This window comes from Bos indicus x Bos taurus, chromosome 10 (genome assembly GCF_003369695.1).
Source record: "Bos indicus x Bos taurus breed Angus x Brahman F1 hybrid chromosome 10, Bos_hybrid_MaternalHap_v2.0, whole genome shotgun sequence".
NCBI classification, from domain to species: Eukaryota; Metazoa; Chordata; class Mammalia; order Artiodactyla; family Bovidae; genus Bos; species Bos indicus x Bos taurus.
This window is the reverse complement of record NC_040085.1, coordinates 61,270,900-61,285,731: the sequence shown is the minus strand read 5'-3', so window position 1 is coordinate 61,285,731 and position 14,832 is coordinate 61,270,900. Positions and strand designations below refer to the sequence as shown.

Genomic DNA, 14,832 nt, shown 5'->3' with positions numbered 1-14,832 from the left:
ACAAGCTGGAATCAAGATTGCCGGGAGAAATATCAATAACCTTAGATATGCAGGTGACACCACCCTTATGGCAGAAAGTGAAGAGGAACTAAAAAGCCTCTTGATGAAAGTGAAAGTGGAGAATGAAAAAGTTGGCTTAAAGCTCAACATTCAGAAAACGAAGATCATGGCATCCTGTCCCATCACTTCATGGGAAATAGATGGGGAAACAGTGGAAACAGTGTCAGACTTTATTATTCTGGGCTCCAAAATCACTGCAGATGGTGACTGCAGCCATGAAATTAAAGGACGCTTACTCCTTGGAAGGAAAGTTATGACCAAACTAGATAGCATATTCAAAAGCAGAGACATTACTTTGCCAACAAAGGTCCGTCTAGTCAAGGCTATGGTTTTTCCTATGGTCATATATGGATGTGAGAGTTGGACTGTGAAGAAGGCTGAGCGCCGAAGAATTGATGCTTTTGAACTGTGGTGTTGGAGAAGACTCTTGAGAGTCCCTTGGACTGCAAGGAGATCCAACCAGTCCATTCTGAAGGAGATCAGCCCTGGGATTTCTTTAGAAGGAATGATGCTAAAGCTGAAACTCCAGTACTTTGGCCACCTCATGCAAAGAGTTGACTCATTGGAAAAGACTCTGACGCTGGGAGGGATTGGGGGCAGGAGGAGAAGGGGACGACAGAGGATGAGATGGCTGGATGGCATCACTGACTCAATGGACGTGAGTCTGGGTGAACTCCGGGAGTTGGTGATGGACAGGGAGGCCTGGCGTGCTGCGATTCATGGGGTCGCAAAGAGTCGGACACGACTGAGCGACTGAACTGATGTACGTAAAAGTGGAGCTGAAAACAGGAGGGTTCATTTAGTAAGCAAATAGATCCCTCCAGTCTCAGCAGCAGTGAGCACAGCTGGGTAATTGTCTTCCTTCAACCAGTGTACATTCTGGCAAAAAGCTGGAGACTCGTTCTCCAAGTAAGGTTACACTGGGTACCACTGAGTGGTGTTGGGTGAAGGGGAAAAACTGTTCTGAAAAATAATACATGAAAGTGTATATACTTGAACATTCAAATTTCCAGCTCACTTTTCATACTTGGCTCCCAGAGCATTGTCAGCCAGTCTTACACTTTTCAAGCAGGAGATTGGAAGATCTTTGGGGGAATCTGTGTAGGGAAAAAGACCGAAACAGAGAGAAGAATTTTATTTTCTGATGTATGGTTGACATACAGTATTATGTAAGTTACAGGTATATAACATAATGATTCCCAATTTTTAAATGATGTACTCCATTTATAGTTATAAAATACTGGCTATGTTTCGTGCTGTACAGCATATCCTTGTAGCTTATTTTTTCCTGAATAGCTTTATTGAAGTACAGTTGATACAAAGTAAACTGCACATACTTGAAATGTATAATTAGGTAAATTTTGAAACCATAACTATAATCAAGATAGTGAACAAACTCATCATCTGTTTTTATATTAAACCTGTAACACTGACTATATGTATGTATAACATTGATAAAAACAAAAAGTAAATTGAGAAATAATTTTTAGTTCAACAAGGTCCTATTGTGTAGCACAGGCAACCTATGATAAACCATAATGGAAAAGAATATGAAAAAGAATACACATATGTATAACTGAATCAGCTGAAATTAACACTGTAAATCAACTGTTCTTCAATAAAATTTTAAAGAATTAAAAAAAAATTTAGTTTGTCACCTCTTATAAAACCTTAGCTCTTCTATTTAGACTTGCCTTCTCTCTCCTTTTTGCTTTTGTTCCTCACAGCACATATTTCTGTTACAATACCTCTAGCACTGAGTGGCCCTCTCCACAAGGAAAAGATTAAAATCCTCATTTTTGATAACAAAGCTAAAAGCAAATTTATTACCAACTTGAGTATGTAAACATTTAGGACTATGGATAAAATAGTTAAATATCTTCTTTTAGCATTTAGTTATTTAATTATTCAGTCATATGAACTCAGAAATATTTTTCCTGTTCTCTCATTTTTTAAATATCAACTTTCTAGAACACATTTATATGCATTTCCACCTAACAGATTTGTGATACAGTCCCTTTTAAATCCATTAATGGTGTTCTTACTAGACTTTTATTCCAAGCTGTAAGTTTTTCCTTTGACTTAACATTGTATGGTTTTTATTCATTCTGTATTAATAACTGTGATCTTTACAGCATAACTGTTTACTGCTCACTTTTTAAAGTGATTTCAAAAATTTTTTACAGTGACATTCAGTACTTGCAATATATTCATATTCCTAGGAATCAATGATTAATGTTGAATTTAATTGCCACTTTTGTTTTTCTGTTGGTTCTGTTTACTTCTGTAAGCATCAAAAAATTTCCAAAAATATCCCCAGAACAAGCTTTAACTGAGATCATTTAAACATCTTACCTAGGCAGTATCTTGTTCAAAAAGAAAATAAAGAGAGAATATCTTATAGTGAGAGACTTTGCAAGGACTCAGGTGACTTCTTTTCTGGATAATGATTGTGAAGAATAAAATCTTGCTTTATATTTGGATATACACGTGTATTCTTTATGTGTCTGTCTTATACTGCCACCTTATCTATAGACTATAAGGCATTTAAAGTAAGGACTAGGTCTTTCATAATGTAAATAGCAGTCCTAATAAATATATTTGTCAATTATTTTTACCACGGCATTTGCTTACTCAGTAGAGTTTATAGGTACATGTTAAAAGGTTGCCTTTTGAGTAATTGTGTTTATCTAAATAGTTCACTAATACTTTCTTATTTGTATTAATTTGTTCAAGGTGTCTAGCAGAGTAGAAAAGGATTATAATGATCTTTTTGATGGAGATGATACAAGTAATGTCGGTGACTGTCTAAATGACAATGCAGTCAAAACTCACTCTTTTTCAAAGGGGATTGTAAATGATGAGGAAGATGATGATGACCTTATGCTGGCTTCAGGTCGTCCTAGACAGCGAAGTCACATCCTCGAAGATGATGAAAACTCAGTTGGTATGAGTTGACTTTGTGAATGTGATAATCCATCCTGTTGATCAATATTTTCCATTTTTTATTAAAACTATTATTCAAAGTCAGTATTGAGCTGGTAAGTAAAGAGTACATCAAAGGCTGTATATTGTCACCCTGTTTATTTAATTTATATGCAGAGTGCATCGTGAGAAATGCTGGACTGGATGAAGCACAAACAAATCAAGATTGCCATGAGAAATACCAATAACTTCAGATACGCAGATGACACCACCCTTATGGCAGAAAGCAAAGAAGAACTAAAGAGCCTCTTGATGAAAGTGAAAGAGGAGAGGGAAAAAGCTTGCTTAAAACTCAGCATTCAGAAAACTAAGATCATGGCATCTAGTCCCATCACTTCATGGCAAATAGATGGGGAAACAATGGAAACAGTGAGAGACTTTTTTCGGGGGGTTCCAAAATCACTGCAGATGGTGACTGCAGCCATGAAATTAAAAGACGCTTGCTCCTTGGAAGAAAAGCTGTGACCAACCTACACAGCATATTAAAAAGCAGAGACATTACTTTGCCGACAAAGGTCTGTCTAGTCAAAGCTATGGTTTTTCCAGTGGTCATGTATGGATGTGAGAGTTGGACTATAAAGAAAGCTGAGTGCCGAAGAATTGATGCTTTTGAACTGTGGTGTTCAAGAAGACTCTTGAGAGTCCCTTAGACTGCAGGGAGATCCAACCAGTCCATCCTAAAGGAAATTAGTCCTGAATATTCATTGGAAGGACTGATGCTGAAGCTGAAGCTCCAATACTTCAGCCACCTGATGCGAAGAACTGACTCATTTGAAAGGACCCTGATGCTGGAAAAGATTGAAGGCAGGAGAAGGGGACGACAGAGGATGAGATGGTTGGATGGCATTGCCGACTCAATGGACATGAGTTTGAATAAATTGCAGGAGTTGGTGATGGACGGGGAGGGGGCCTGGTGTGCTGCAGTACATGGGGTCACAAAGAGTTGGATATGACTGAGCAACTGAACTGAACTGATGATTGAGTTGGTAAAGTGTTGCCATGCTATTAAATACATATGTTGAAAAACATTTCATCCTAAAAAAAAAAATGATCTAAAGCTTCTGCTTTAGCAATCTAGAAAAAGAGGAAATTAAATCCCAAGCAAGCAGAAGGAAGGAAATAATAACAGGCTACAACATGGATAAACCTTGAAAACATTATGCTAAGTGAAAGAAGCCAGTCACAAAGCTATAAATTACATCATTCCATTCATGTACAATGTTCAGAACAGAGAAATCTGTGGAGACAAAGTAAATTAGTGGTTGCATAAGGATCAATAGAGAAGTAGAGAGTCATAGCTAAGAGGTACAGGGTTTCATTTTGAGGTGAGGAAAATGCTTTAAAATTGTGCTGATGGTTGCACATTTCTATGAATATACCAAAAACCATGAAATTGTACACTTTAAATGGGTCAATTATATGGCATGTCAGTTATATCTCAATAAAGCTGTTAAATTTTTTTTTGAAGAGTAGAAGTCAATGAAATTGACGACCAAAAGGTATTTGTTGTTGTTCAACCACTAAGTTGTGCCCAACTCTTTGTGACCTCATGGACTGCAGCATGCCAGGCTTCCTTGTCCTTCACTGTCTCCTGGAGTTTGCTCAAATTCATGTCCATTGAGTCGATGATGCCATCCAACCATCTCATCCTCTGTCGCCCTCTTCTCCTCCTGCCCTCCATCTTTCCCAGCATCATCATCTTTTCCAGTGAGTTGGCTGTTCACATCAGGTGGTCAAGGTATTTAGAGCTTCAGCTTCAGCAATAGTCCTTCCAATAAATATTCAGTGTTGACTTCCTTTAGGATTATCTGGTTTGATTTCCTTGCTATCCAAGGGACTGTCATGAGTCTTCTCCAGCACCAAAAATTCGAAAGCATCAATTCTTTGACACTCAGCTTTCTTTATGGTCCAACTCACACATCTGTACGTGACTACTGGAAAAACCATAGCTTTGACTATACACACCTTTGTCAGCAAAGTAATGTCTTTGCTTTTTAATATGCTGTCTAGGTTGGTCATAGCTTTTCTTCCAAGAAGCGAGCCTCTTTTCATTTTGTGGCTGTAGTCACTGTCCGTAGTGATTTTGGGGCCCAAGAAAATAAAATCTATCACTGTTACTCCACTTTTTGCCCTTCTAGTAGCCATGAAGTGATGGAACCAGATGCCATGATCTAAGTTTTTTGAATGTTGAGATTTAAGCCAGTTTTTTCATTCTCCTCAGGAGGCTCTTTAGTTCCACTTCACTTGCTGCCTTAAGGGTGGTATCATCTGTATATCTGATGTTACTGCTATTTCTCCCAGCCATCTTGATTCCAGCTTGTGCTTCTTCCAGTCCAGCGTTTTGCATGATGTACATAAATAAGCAGAGTAACAAAATACAGCCTCGACATACTCCTTTCCCAATTTGGAACCAGTCCATTGTTCGTGTCTGGTTCTAACTGTTGCTTCTTGACCCACATATAGGTTTCTCAGGAGAGAGTTAAGGTGGTCTGGTACTCCCATCTCTTAAGAATTTTCCGCAGTTAGTTGTGATCCGCACAGTCAAAGGGTTTAGCATACTCAATGAAGCAGAAGTAGATTTTTTGGAATTCTCTTGCTTTTTGTATGATCCAGCAGATGTTGGCAATTTGATCTCTGGTTCCTCTGACTTTTCCAAATCCAGTTTGTACATCTGCAAGTTCTCAGTTCATGTACTATTCAAGCCTAGCTTGAAGGATTTTGAGCATTACTGTGCTAGCATTAAACCAAAAGCTAATTCTTTGAAAAGGTCAATAAAACTGATACATCTCTATCCTGAGTGATCAAGAAATAAAGATGCAAATGATTGATGTAAGTAGTGAAGGTGTATCATCATTGTGTATCCCATAGACCTTCACTATCCAATATGATGGCCACTAGCCCCTTGTGGCTACTGAGCACTGAAAATGTGGCTAGTTCAAATTGAGATGTGTTGTGATTATTAAATGTGACAAGATTTTGAAGACAGTACAAAAAAGAGAATGTAAAATATCTGGCCATTTTTTACATTGAGTACCTGTTGAAATTATATTTTAAATACAGTATGTTATTAAAATTAATTACACCTGTGTCTTTTACTATTTAAAATATGGCTGTTAGAAAATCTTAAATTACATTTATAACTCACATTATATTTCTCTAAGCACTGCTATTAACAAATGTTTAATAACAACATTATGAACAACTTTGTGCTTATAAATTCAACATCTTAAATGAAATGGACAGGTTCTTTTTTTATTATTTGCCTGTTTTTGTGTATGCTGAGTCTTTGTTGCTGAGAGGGCTTTTCTTTAGTTGTGGTGGGGGCTTCTCCTCGTAGTGGCTTCTCTTGTTGTGGAGCATGGGCTCTAGGGCATGCAGGTTTCAGTAGTTGAGGCATGTGGGCTCAGTAGCTGCAGTTCCTGGGCTCTAGAGCTCAGGCTCAATGGTTGTGGTGCATAGGCTTAGTTGCCCGGCAGCATATGGGATCTTGCCAGATCAGGGATTGAACCTGTTTCTCCTGCCTCGGCAAGCAAATTCTTTACCACTGAGCCACCAGGGAAGCCGGAAATGGACAAATTCTTTGACAGGCACAAACTACCAAGCTAACTCAAGAAATAGGTGACCTGAATAGTTTGGTATCTGTTTAAGATATTGAGATTATAATTAAGAGCCTTTAAATAAATGATTATTACAACTTACATGCTAAAATTAACACATTTGAACATTACCAAGTAAAATGCCAATGTTCATGGTAAATTGTGCTACATTTAAAGCATGTAGGATTTATAGTATAGCACTCCTCAGATGTTTGGTCTCAGGAACTCATTACATTCTTAAACTTTTTGAGGATCCCAAAGAAAATTGTTTGCCGAGTTATGTTTATTGTTGTTTACTGAGAAATTTTTAAAATATTCACTTTAACAACAAACTCATTATATGTAAACATAGTACTTTTTATGAAAATAAAATAGTTAGAAAAGTGGTGTTACTTTACTCTTTTGCAAATCTTAGCATAGAAGACAGCTAGCTGAATTCCCTCACATGCTTCAAGACTCAGTCTACTGCCATACATTAGTTTTGTTTGAAGTATGTGAAGAAAATTTAGCCTCACACAATATATTGTTTGAAAAGGGAGAAGTATTTTTAATAGTCTGTTGAAATAACTACAGATATTCCTCTTTGATGCTTTACCAAAACGCAGCAAGTGATAGTTTCTTAAAGATTTCTTGCAATGCGGAATCTGAAAATTTGCTGTTAAACTTTCCAACTCTCTTACTATGTTAAAATCCATTGGTCTAACTTGAGCTTTGAATGGATCTTTTACCGTGTTTGATTCTGTCACAGATGCATTGGTAATTTGGAAAATGCTGGTTTATTGAGCTTTGCAGACCTTCTTGATACTGGCACGTTATCTAGAATATTTGTTAGTATCATCACCAATCTCGTCAGAAGTTTTTAAATATTACAGAGCGGTCAAGTTCATGGTGGCAGATACAGGTTTTTCATTATTCTGATTTTCACTTGAAAGCTCAAATTTTATCATTAACCACAAATTCTGTCAGTTATTTTTTTAAATGACCACTTCATTTTTAAGAAGACGTTTACCACATTCCTGAGTTTGTATAACTGTAGTTTATCTGGCATTCTTTTAGGTAAAAATGCTGTTACATGAAAAATTAGTTCAGCTTACAGCTCAACAAATGCTTTTATTTTTTTTGAGATAGTCATCCCAATTCTGTATACACATTTCCCATTTTAACCCAGAGAACATTTTTTAAAAGTCTATGCAAAACTCAAAATTTAATAAAATTAATATTTTTACTATTTTTACTACAGTTGGTTAACAATACATTGACTACTAATACAGATTGGTGCCACTGACTTACTTCATGCTAAGGTACCAACAGTTTAACCCTCTGACGTTTGAACTATTACCACAGATACTAACACAGTGAAAGAGGCAAATAGCATGTTAGTATTATTAAATATGATTGGACATGGTTAGTAGATTTCATAATATTTTTCCAAGATAGCTGGTATTTATGATTCTCTAATTATAATCCTTTGTTTTCTAGATGTTACAATGCTAAAAATTGGTTCTAGTCTTTTCAAAGAAGAGGAAGATGATCAGGGAGGCAGCATTCACAATCTACCAGTTGTAACATCCCAGAGGCCATTTTATGATGGTCCTATGCCAACTCCCCGGCAAAAGCCATTCCAATCAGGTTCTACACCCTTGCATCTCACTCACAGATTCATGGTAAGCCGTGGGTCTACATGTAACTTTAAAGTAGTTTTATCTCACTTTAACATTTTATCTTATTATAGTTAATTTTGTTTGGTAAAAAATATTTTTTAAAAACCTTCATTAACCTGGAGCACTTTGGTTGCTTATAGTTTTATGGTTGATTTATTTTATGGTTAACTAACAGTTTTAATCTTATTTCAACCTAATTTTTGATAATTGGGTTAAATAAAATTCTGCTTCACAAAATGACATATAATGAACATAAGTAAATGTGACTGTATATCTTGCAGTGTCTCTTGACTATGCTTCCAACTTTTATTTCTCATGTTAGTTTTATATAGAAGATTGTACGGATTCTAAAAGACTAGTTAGAAGGCGTTTTTTGGGAAGTATAATATAGTATCAGAAGGTGATAAGTACTATTAAAAAATTGTCTGCCCCTTTAACCCATGCTACGGGAATTTTTGCTCCACAAGTGTAGAGATTTTTCTGTTTATTGATAGCACTTAGAACAAGGTATGGCACAGTAGGCACTTAATATATATTTATAGATAAACAACTACATTAACTTTTTGTCTTAACTTTAAGAGCTAAAAAAGTTTAATATGTCTATTTGTGACTGCTTGAGTTTTTCCACTGAGGACTTGAACAGTTGTCCTTTTTGAATGGTATGGTCCTGGCATAAATTTATAGATAAATATTAAAGGTGATGTTTTATTTAAAAATAAAAACTTTTTATTGTCTCATCAGTAGTCATCATCAGGTGGTAGATCTTAATTTTTCTAATATTGTCAGGTACTTTATTTAATAGTTATATTTGTGGTAGAATAAAGGAAACACTAGGGCTTAGGGGGAGCCAGTAGTGTACATGAGTGGAATACAGGTTTTCAAATGGTATCAATTTATGCTGCCTTATAATATATATATTTATGCCATGACTATAAACCAGTTGCTTGGTTTATAGTCAAAAAAGTATGGGCCAAAAAAGTATGCAGTCATTTATATCCATATTTGTAAATAAACTTTAGAAACGTTTCCTTTGAGGAATTTAATGGTTCAACTGTTCAAAGGCCAATTGTAAAATATTTTTTATGAAAGTAATATACTTTAAAAATATTAAGTAAAATACCACATTTACTAATAAATAAGTATGTATGTACCTTTTCATGAGGAAAAGAATAATTAGTAATTGTTGCTCTGATGCTCAAGTATCTACTGTTACCTGAAAGTGGTTGCTTCCATAACTTAATCCCTTATACAGACTACATTATTTGTTAATTTGTAGTATTTTAGCCTGCTGATTCTAAGAACTTTAATCTTTCTCACTTGTATTTAACCTTAACATGTTTGTAGGTGTGGAACTCTATTGGAATTATTCGCTGCTATAATGATGAGCAAGACAATGCCATAGATGTGGAATTCCATGATACTTCTATACACCATGCAACACACTTATTAAACACTTTTAATTACACAGTAGCAGATCTTTCCCATGAAGCTGTTTTGTTGGCATGTGAAAGCACTGATGAACTAGCAAGGTAAATTCAAGATATTTAGGAGAACTTCATTACTGTTGAACTTTGAAATTTAGTACATAAAGTTGTAAGACAAAAAACAAAATTATACATCTTTTGTAGTATGGAATTTCAGGAAGAAACGTTTAGTACAAATACAATACACCTATAATACCTCAGAACGTATGTCTGATTTTGCCTGATTGTCCCCTTCTTTCATAATAATACACATATTAATTGTAAACAAGCAAGTTTAAGTAGTACAGAATTTTTAGAAAATGAAAATTGCCTGAAGAAGTCTTCTCTCAAATATAATTACTCTTAACAATTAACAGTTAGTTTAATTCCAGCCTTGAACAACTGCTGATCTGGGTTTTGTCACCGTAGATTAGATCTGCGACTTCTCTTTTAAAAAAGGGAGGAGGGAACACATTGAAAAATTTTTTAAGTACTATTTGTCATTTTGACTTTCTGACTTAATATACTTCAGACTTCTTAGGTATGTTAGTAGGTAGGTAGGGTAAGTAGGTAGATATGGAGACAAGAAAATTGAGATGGAAAAGCGATGGATGCAGAATCTGTATTTTTTTAAAAGAAGAAAGCATTTTATTCAGCTTTGTTATTTCAGCCAGCTTGCCCTCTCCTGTTGATTTTTTTCAGCTGATCATGGTGCTTATTATACATTTGATCCTAGATTTTACTAACTCCCAGGTTATTTGAAATTAAAATCCTTCTGACTGATACTTTAGCTCCTTGCTGCTCAATGTATGGTCCACAAACTACGGGCATGGTCACCTGGGAGCATGTTGAAAACACAGAATCACAGACCCAACTCCATACCTTCTGAGTCAGAATTTGCATTTTAACAAGATCCTCAGGTGGAAGAGTATGCATTAAAGCCTGAGAAATACCAGATTGGGTCATTTTAATATTTTAATTGGTTTCCTAATTTACACAATGTAAAATCAACTCAGTACTTGATTTTTGAATTAAATCAGTTTACTAAAATAAATCACTGTTGACTCAGTGTCTAACTCAGAATATCTTACATTATTAGAACATCTATTTCCATGTGCAGGTTTTTTTAATTGAAATATAGTTGTTTTACAATATTATGTTAGTTTCTGCTATATAGCAAAGTGATTCAGTTATATATGCATTCTTTTTTATGTTCTTCCCCATCATGGTTTATCATAGAATATTGAATGGAGTTCTGTATGCTATTCATTTGGGCCTCATTGTTCATTCAGTCCTATATATGTACTAGTTTGCATCTGCTAACCTTAGACTCGCAATCCTCCCCCACTGCTCCTCCCCCTGCAGTTCTTCCTTCCCCCTTGGCTCCATGTGCAATTTTGATTTCAGATTGTTAGGATTGTTACAATTTCCTGATTGACGATTGTTCTTTTTGTTTTCCTAGATACATTATTTCACAGTCTTAGACAATATAATCCTTTTATTTTGTTCTTAATTTTTTATTGAAGTATAGTTGATTACAATGCTGCATTAATTTCTGCTGTATAGCAGTGATTCAGTTGTACATATATATTCTTTTCCATTATAGTTTATCACTGGATATTGAATATAGTTCCCTCTGCTATACACTAGGAACTTGTTTACCCATCCTATATATACATTACTTTGCGTCTGCTAATTCTGAACTCCCAATCCTTTCCCCCTTCCCCACTTGGCAGCCACAAGTCTGCTCTCTATGTCTGTGAGTCTGTTTCTGTTTTGTAGATATGTTCATTTTTGTCAGGGCTTCTCACTCCAGTATTCTGGAGAATTCCATGGACAGAGGAGCCTGTCGGGCTACAATCCATGGAGTCACAGAGTCGGACAGGACTGAGTGACTGACCCCTCACCTCATTTCTGTCATATTTTAGATTCCACATATAAGTGATATCATATGGTATTTTGTCTTTTCTTTATTTACTTAGGTTAATTTTTTTTGGCTGTGCCCACGTGGCTTGTGGCATCTTAGTTCCTCGATCTGGGATTGAACCCACACCCTTGGCAGTGAAAGCAAGGGGTCCTAACCACTGGACTGCCAGGGAATAATTCCCATCCCCCTTTATTTTAAATCTGAATTTAAAATTACTATTCAGGAAATCAGTATTGCCTCTGATTCTAAATACTATGACATCTACATTCTGAAGCTTAGGTTTCATAACAACTTACATGTATATATAGACGCAAAAGTAAAAAGACTGGAAGCACAAATCAAATTGTTAGCAGTGGTTGGTAATCTCCCTGGTGCGATAATATTTAATTTTTTTTCTCTTTATTCTCCCATATTAAAGGTTTTGTTTTTGTCCTCAGCAATGAGAGCACTCTTGCTGATCATTTTGATGCTTCCTTTCTTTTTAAAAATATAGTCATGATTTTTATGTGTGTGTGTAACCTTGAATCATGTTCTGCTGATTTTATCCTGGGTTTTTTTCCATTTAACATGTTGTGAACATTTTCCTGTATCTTTGAATATTCTTTAATAACATGACTGTTAATAGTTTTAACATAGTACATTTTAAGGATATTTCATAATTACTTTCTTAAAGCTGTTTTGTTTATAAACGGTTGTTTTTTGTGTATATTATACAACATATAAAGATGCCGTTATTTGTGTATAATAGAAAAATAAACTTTGATTTTGTTATTGTTTATCAAAAATAAACTATTTGATTTTATTCTATTTGTTATAATAGAAAAATAAACTATTTGACTTTGTTACTTGATTTTGAGTATCATGCTTTTTATATATATATATATATATAATATCAAATGTGAAAGTTTGATTGTTTTTGTCTTGTTTTAATTTTTAGCAAGCTTCACTGCCTGCACCTTAGTTCTTGGGATTCAAGCAAAGAGTGGATAGTAGACATGCCTCCGAATGAAGATATTGAAGCCATATGTCTTGGTCAGGGATGGGCTGCTGCTGCCACTAGCTCCTTGCTTCTTCGCTTGTTTACCATTGGAGGTGTTCAAAAAGAGGTCTTCAGTCTCCCTGGGCCTATTGTGTCAATGGCTGGACATGGAGAACAGCTTGTCATTGTTTATCACAGAGGTAGATTTTTTTCTAGTATTTTATATTCTTTTGTATTCTTCATATTCTGTCTTTAGTACCCATCATTGTGCTAAGACTGGTCTTAATAGGTTACTGATCTGGATTAATTTTATGACTCACAAGTAAAAAAATACAGTTTGAGAAACTACCCTGAGTTATTTCATTAAGACCCATGGCTTTAGTACATCTCTGTGTTCATGACCGTAAGTTAGTATCATCAACCCTACTCCCTTCTTATATCTGCAGACTTACATATCCAGTTGTCAACTTGAAATCTCTGTGTAGAGTTTTGACACACCTCAAACTTAACTTGGTCACAGTAAAGCCTCTGGGCTTTTTTTCCCCTCCGAACTTGCTCCTTCGTTTTTTGATCTTGATAAATGGCGTACTGCCAGTATTCAAGGCAGAAATGTAAGAGTTATCTTTGATTCTTCTCTTCCCTCACACCCCTAGCATCACTTCTGTCAGCAAAGTCATATCATGTCAGTGCACACAACACGTTCCACACCTCCACTAAAACCTCAGTCCAAATGAGACATCGTCTCTTAGGTGTTACGGTAACCTCTGACTAGCTTTTCATCTTCAGTTCTTACTGTTAATTTTTTAAAAACATAAATCCAGTCACTTCCCTCTTCTGCACAGATTCCTCTAATGATTTTCTGTTGCTTTAGAATAAAACTCAAACTTGTTGTCACGGGTGGCCAAGTCCTACATGAACTGACCTTTGCCTGCCTCTTCAGCCTCATCTCTTACTATGTTTTCTCTTGTCAGTGATTCTGGCCCTACTGACTTCTTTGTGTTCTTCAAAATCACCATGTTTGTTCCATTGGGCCCTTTTCATTAACTGTCCCCTATCTACCATAGTGCTCCTCCTCTTACCATTTGGATGGCCAGCTCCAACTTGCAAATCGTATCTCAGTTTAAATTTCACTTTTTCCAAGGGCCACCTTTGTCCAGTCTAAAGTAGCCACTCAGTCTGACCCTCTGTATCACATTAGTATTTTAATCCTCAATGATGACACTTAGTATTTTCTTTCTTTTTTAAATTGGTTTTTCCTCTCCTACCTGAATATGAATTTCATGAGAACACTGACTTTGTCTTATTTACATTGTAGCCTCAGTACTTGGTACAAAGAAAGCTCTCTGTAAATACTTTTTGAGTATTTACAGTTATATTCTTGAGAATTACCACTTATAAATCTCAATTCTTGAGAATTACTACATACATTACCACTTTATGTAAAGTTCTCATTTATGTAACATACTGTTCTAATGCCTTATTGGTGCCTCAGATAAAAAGATTATCTATAAAAAGTACTGCTAATTAATCTAGGAATTTATCACAAAATAACCTAAATTCACAGAAAATAGATTAATTATTATAACTATAATTAACCATTGATACCTGACTTATATTTACATTTTCTCACTAGGTACAGGATTTGATGGGGATCAGTGCCTTGGAGTTCAACTGCTAGAGCTAGGGAAAAAGAAAAAACAAATTTTGCATGGTGATCCTCTTCCTCTTACAAGGAAATCCTATCTTGTATGGGTTGGATTTTCAGCTGAAGGCAAGATAAATTTATTTATATTAAAGATATTTTTCAAGAAGAAAATTGTTGTTCATTATTTTATTCCTAATTAATTTGTTTAAAGATAATTTGTCTGTATTTTATGTTTAAAGTACTTTATTTTAATATGTTAACAGAACTGAAAACTAGGGTTTCCAGGGAAGGTAGCTGCTGTTTTATGTACAAGATGTCTTCTTCTGATTAGAAAACTTACTAAGAGGGAAATAAATTTTTCTGAAAGTTTATTAGCTAGTAAAGAGGAGATACAAGTACCTGTTCAAATTTTGGCTTTTCTAGCAGAGTCTACGTGGAAATCAGGAATTTTCTATTGCTGCATTGTTCACTACAGTAACCACCAGCCAAATGTGGCTGCTGAGCACTTGAAAAGTG

At 35.4% G+C, this 14,832-nt stretch overlaps 1 protein-coding gene across 2 annotated transcripts in view; it reads left to right on the top strand.

Annotated features, from left to right (window-relative positions):
- The window catches only part of WDHD1 (WD repeat and HMG-box DNA binding protein 1), a 53,649-nt gene that overhangs the window by 22,977 nt on the left and 15,840 nt on the right, over positions 1–14,832 (top strand). Inside the window, exons 11-15 of one of the 2 annotated variants that reach the window (XM_027554163.1) lie at positions 2,797–3,007; positions 8,121–8,305; positions 9,647–9,831; positions 12,630–12,871; positions 14,305–14,442. In XM_027554163.1, the coding sequence (XP_027409964.1) occupies positions 2,797–3,007; positions 8,121–8,305; positions 9,647–9,831; positions 12,630–12,871; positions 14,305–14,442 (961 nt within the window). The remainder of the gene's footprint in view (positions 1–2,796; positions 3,008–8,120; positions 8,306–9,646; positions 9,832–12,629; positions 12,872–14,304; positions 14,443–14,832) is intronic. The other variant, XM_027554164.1, reaches the window with a different exon arrangement.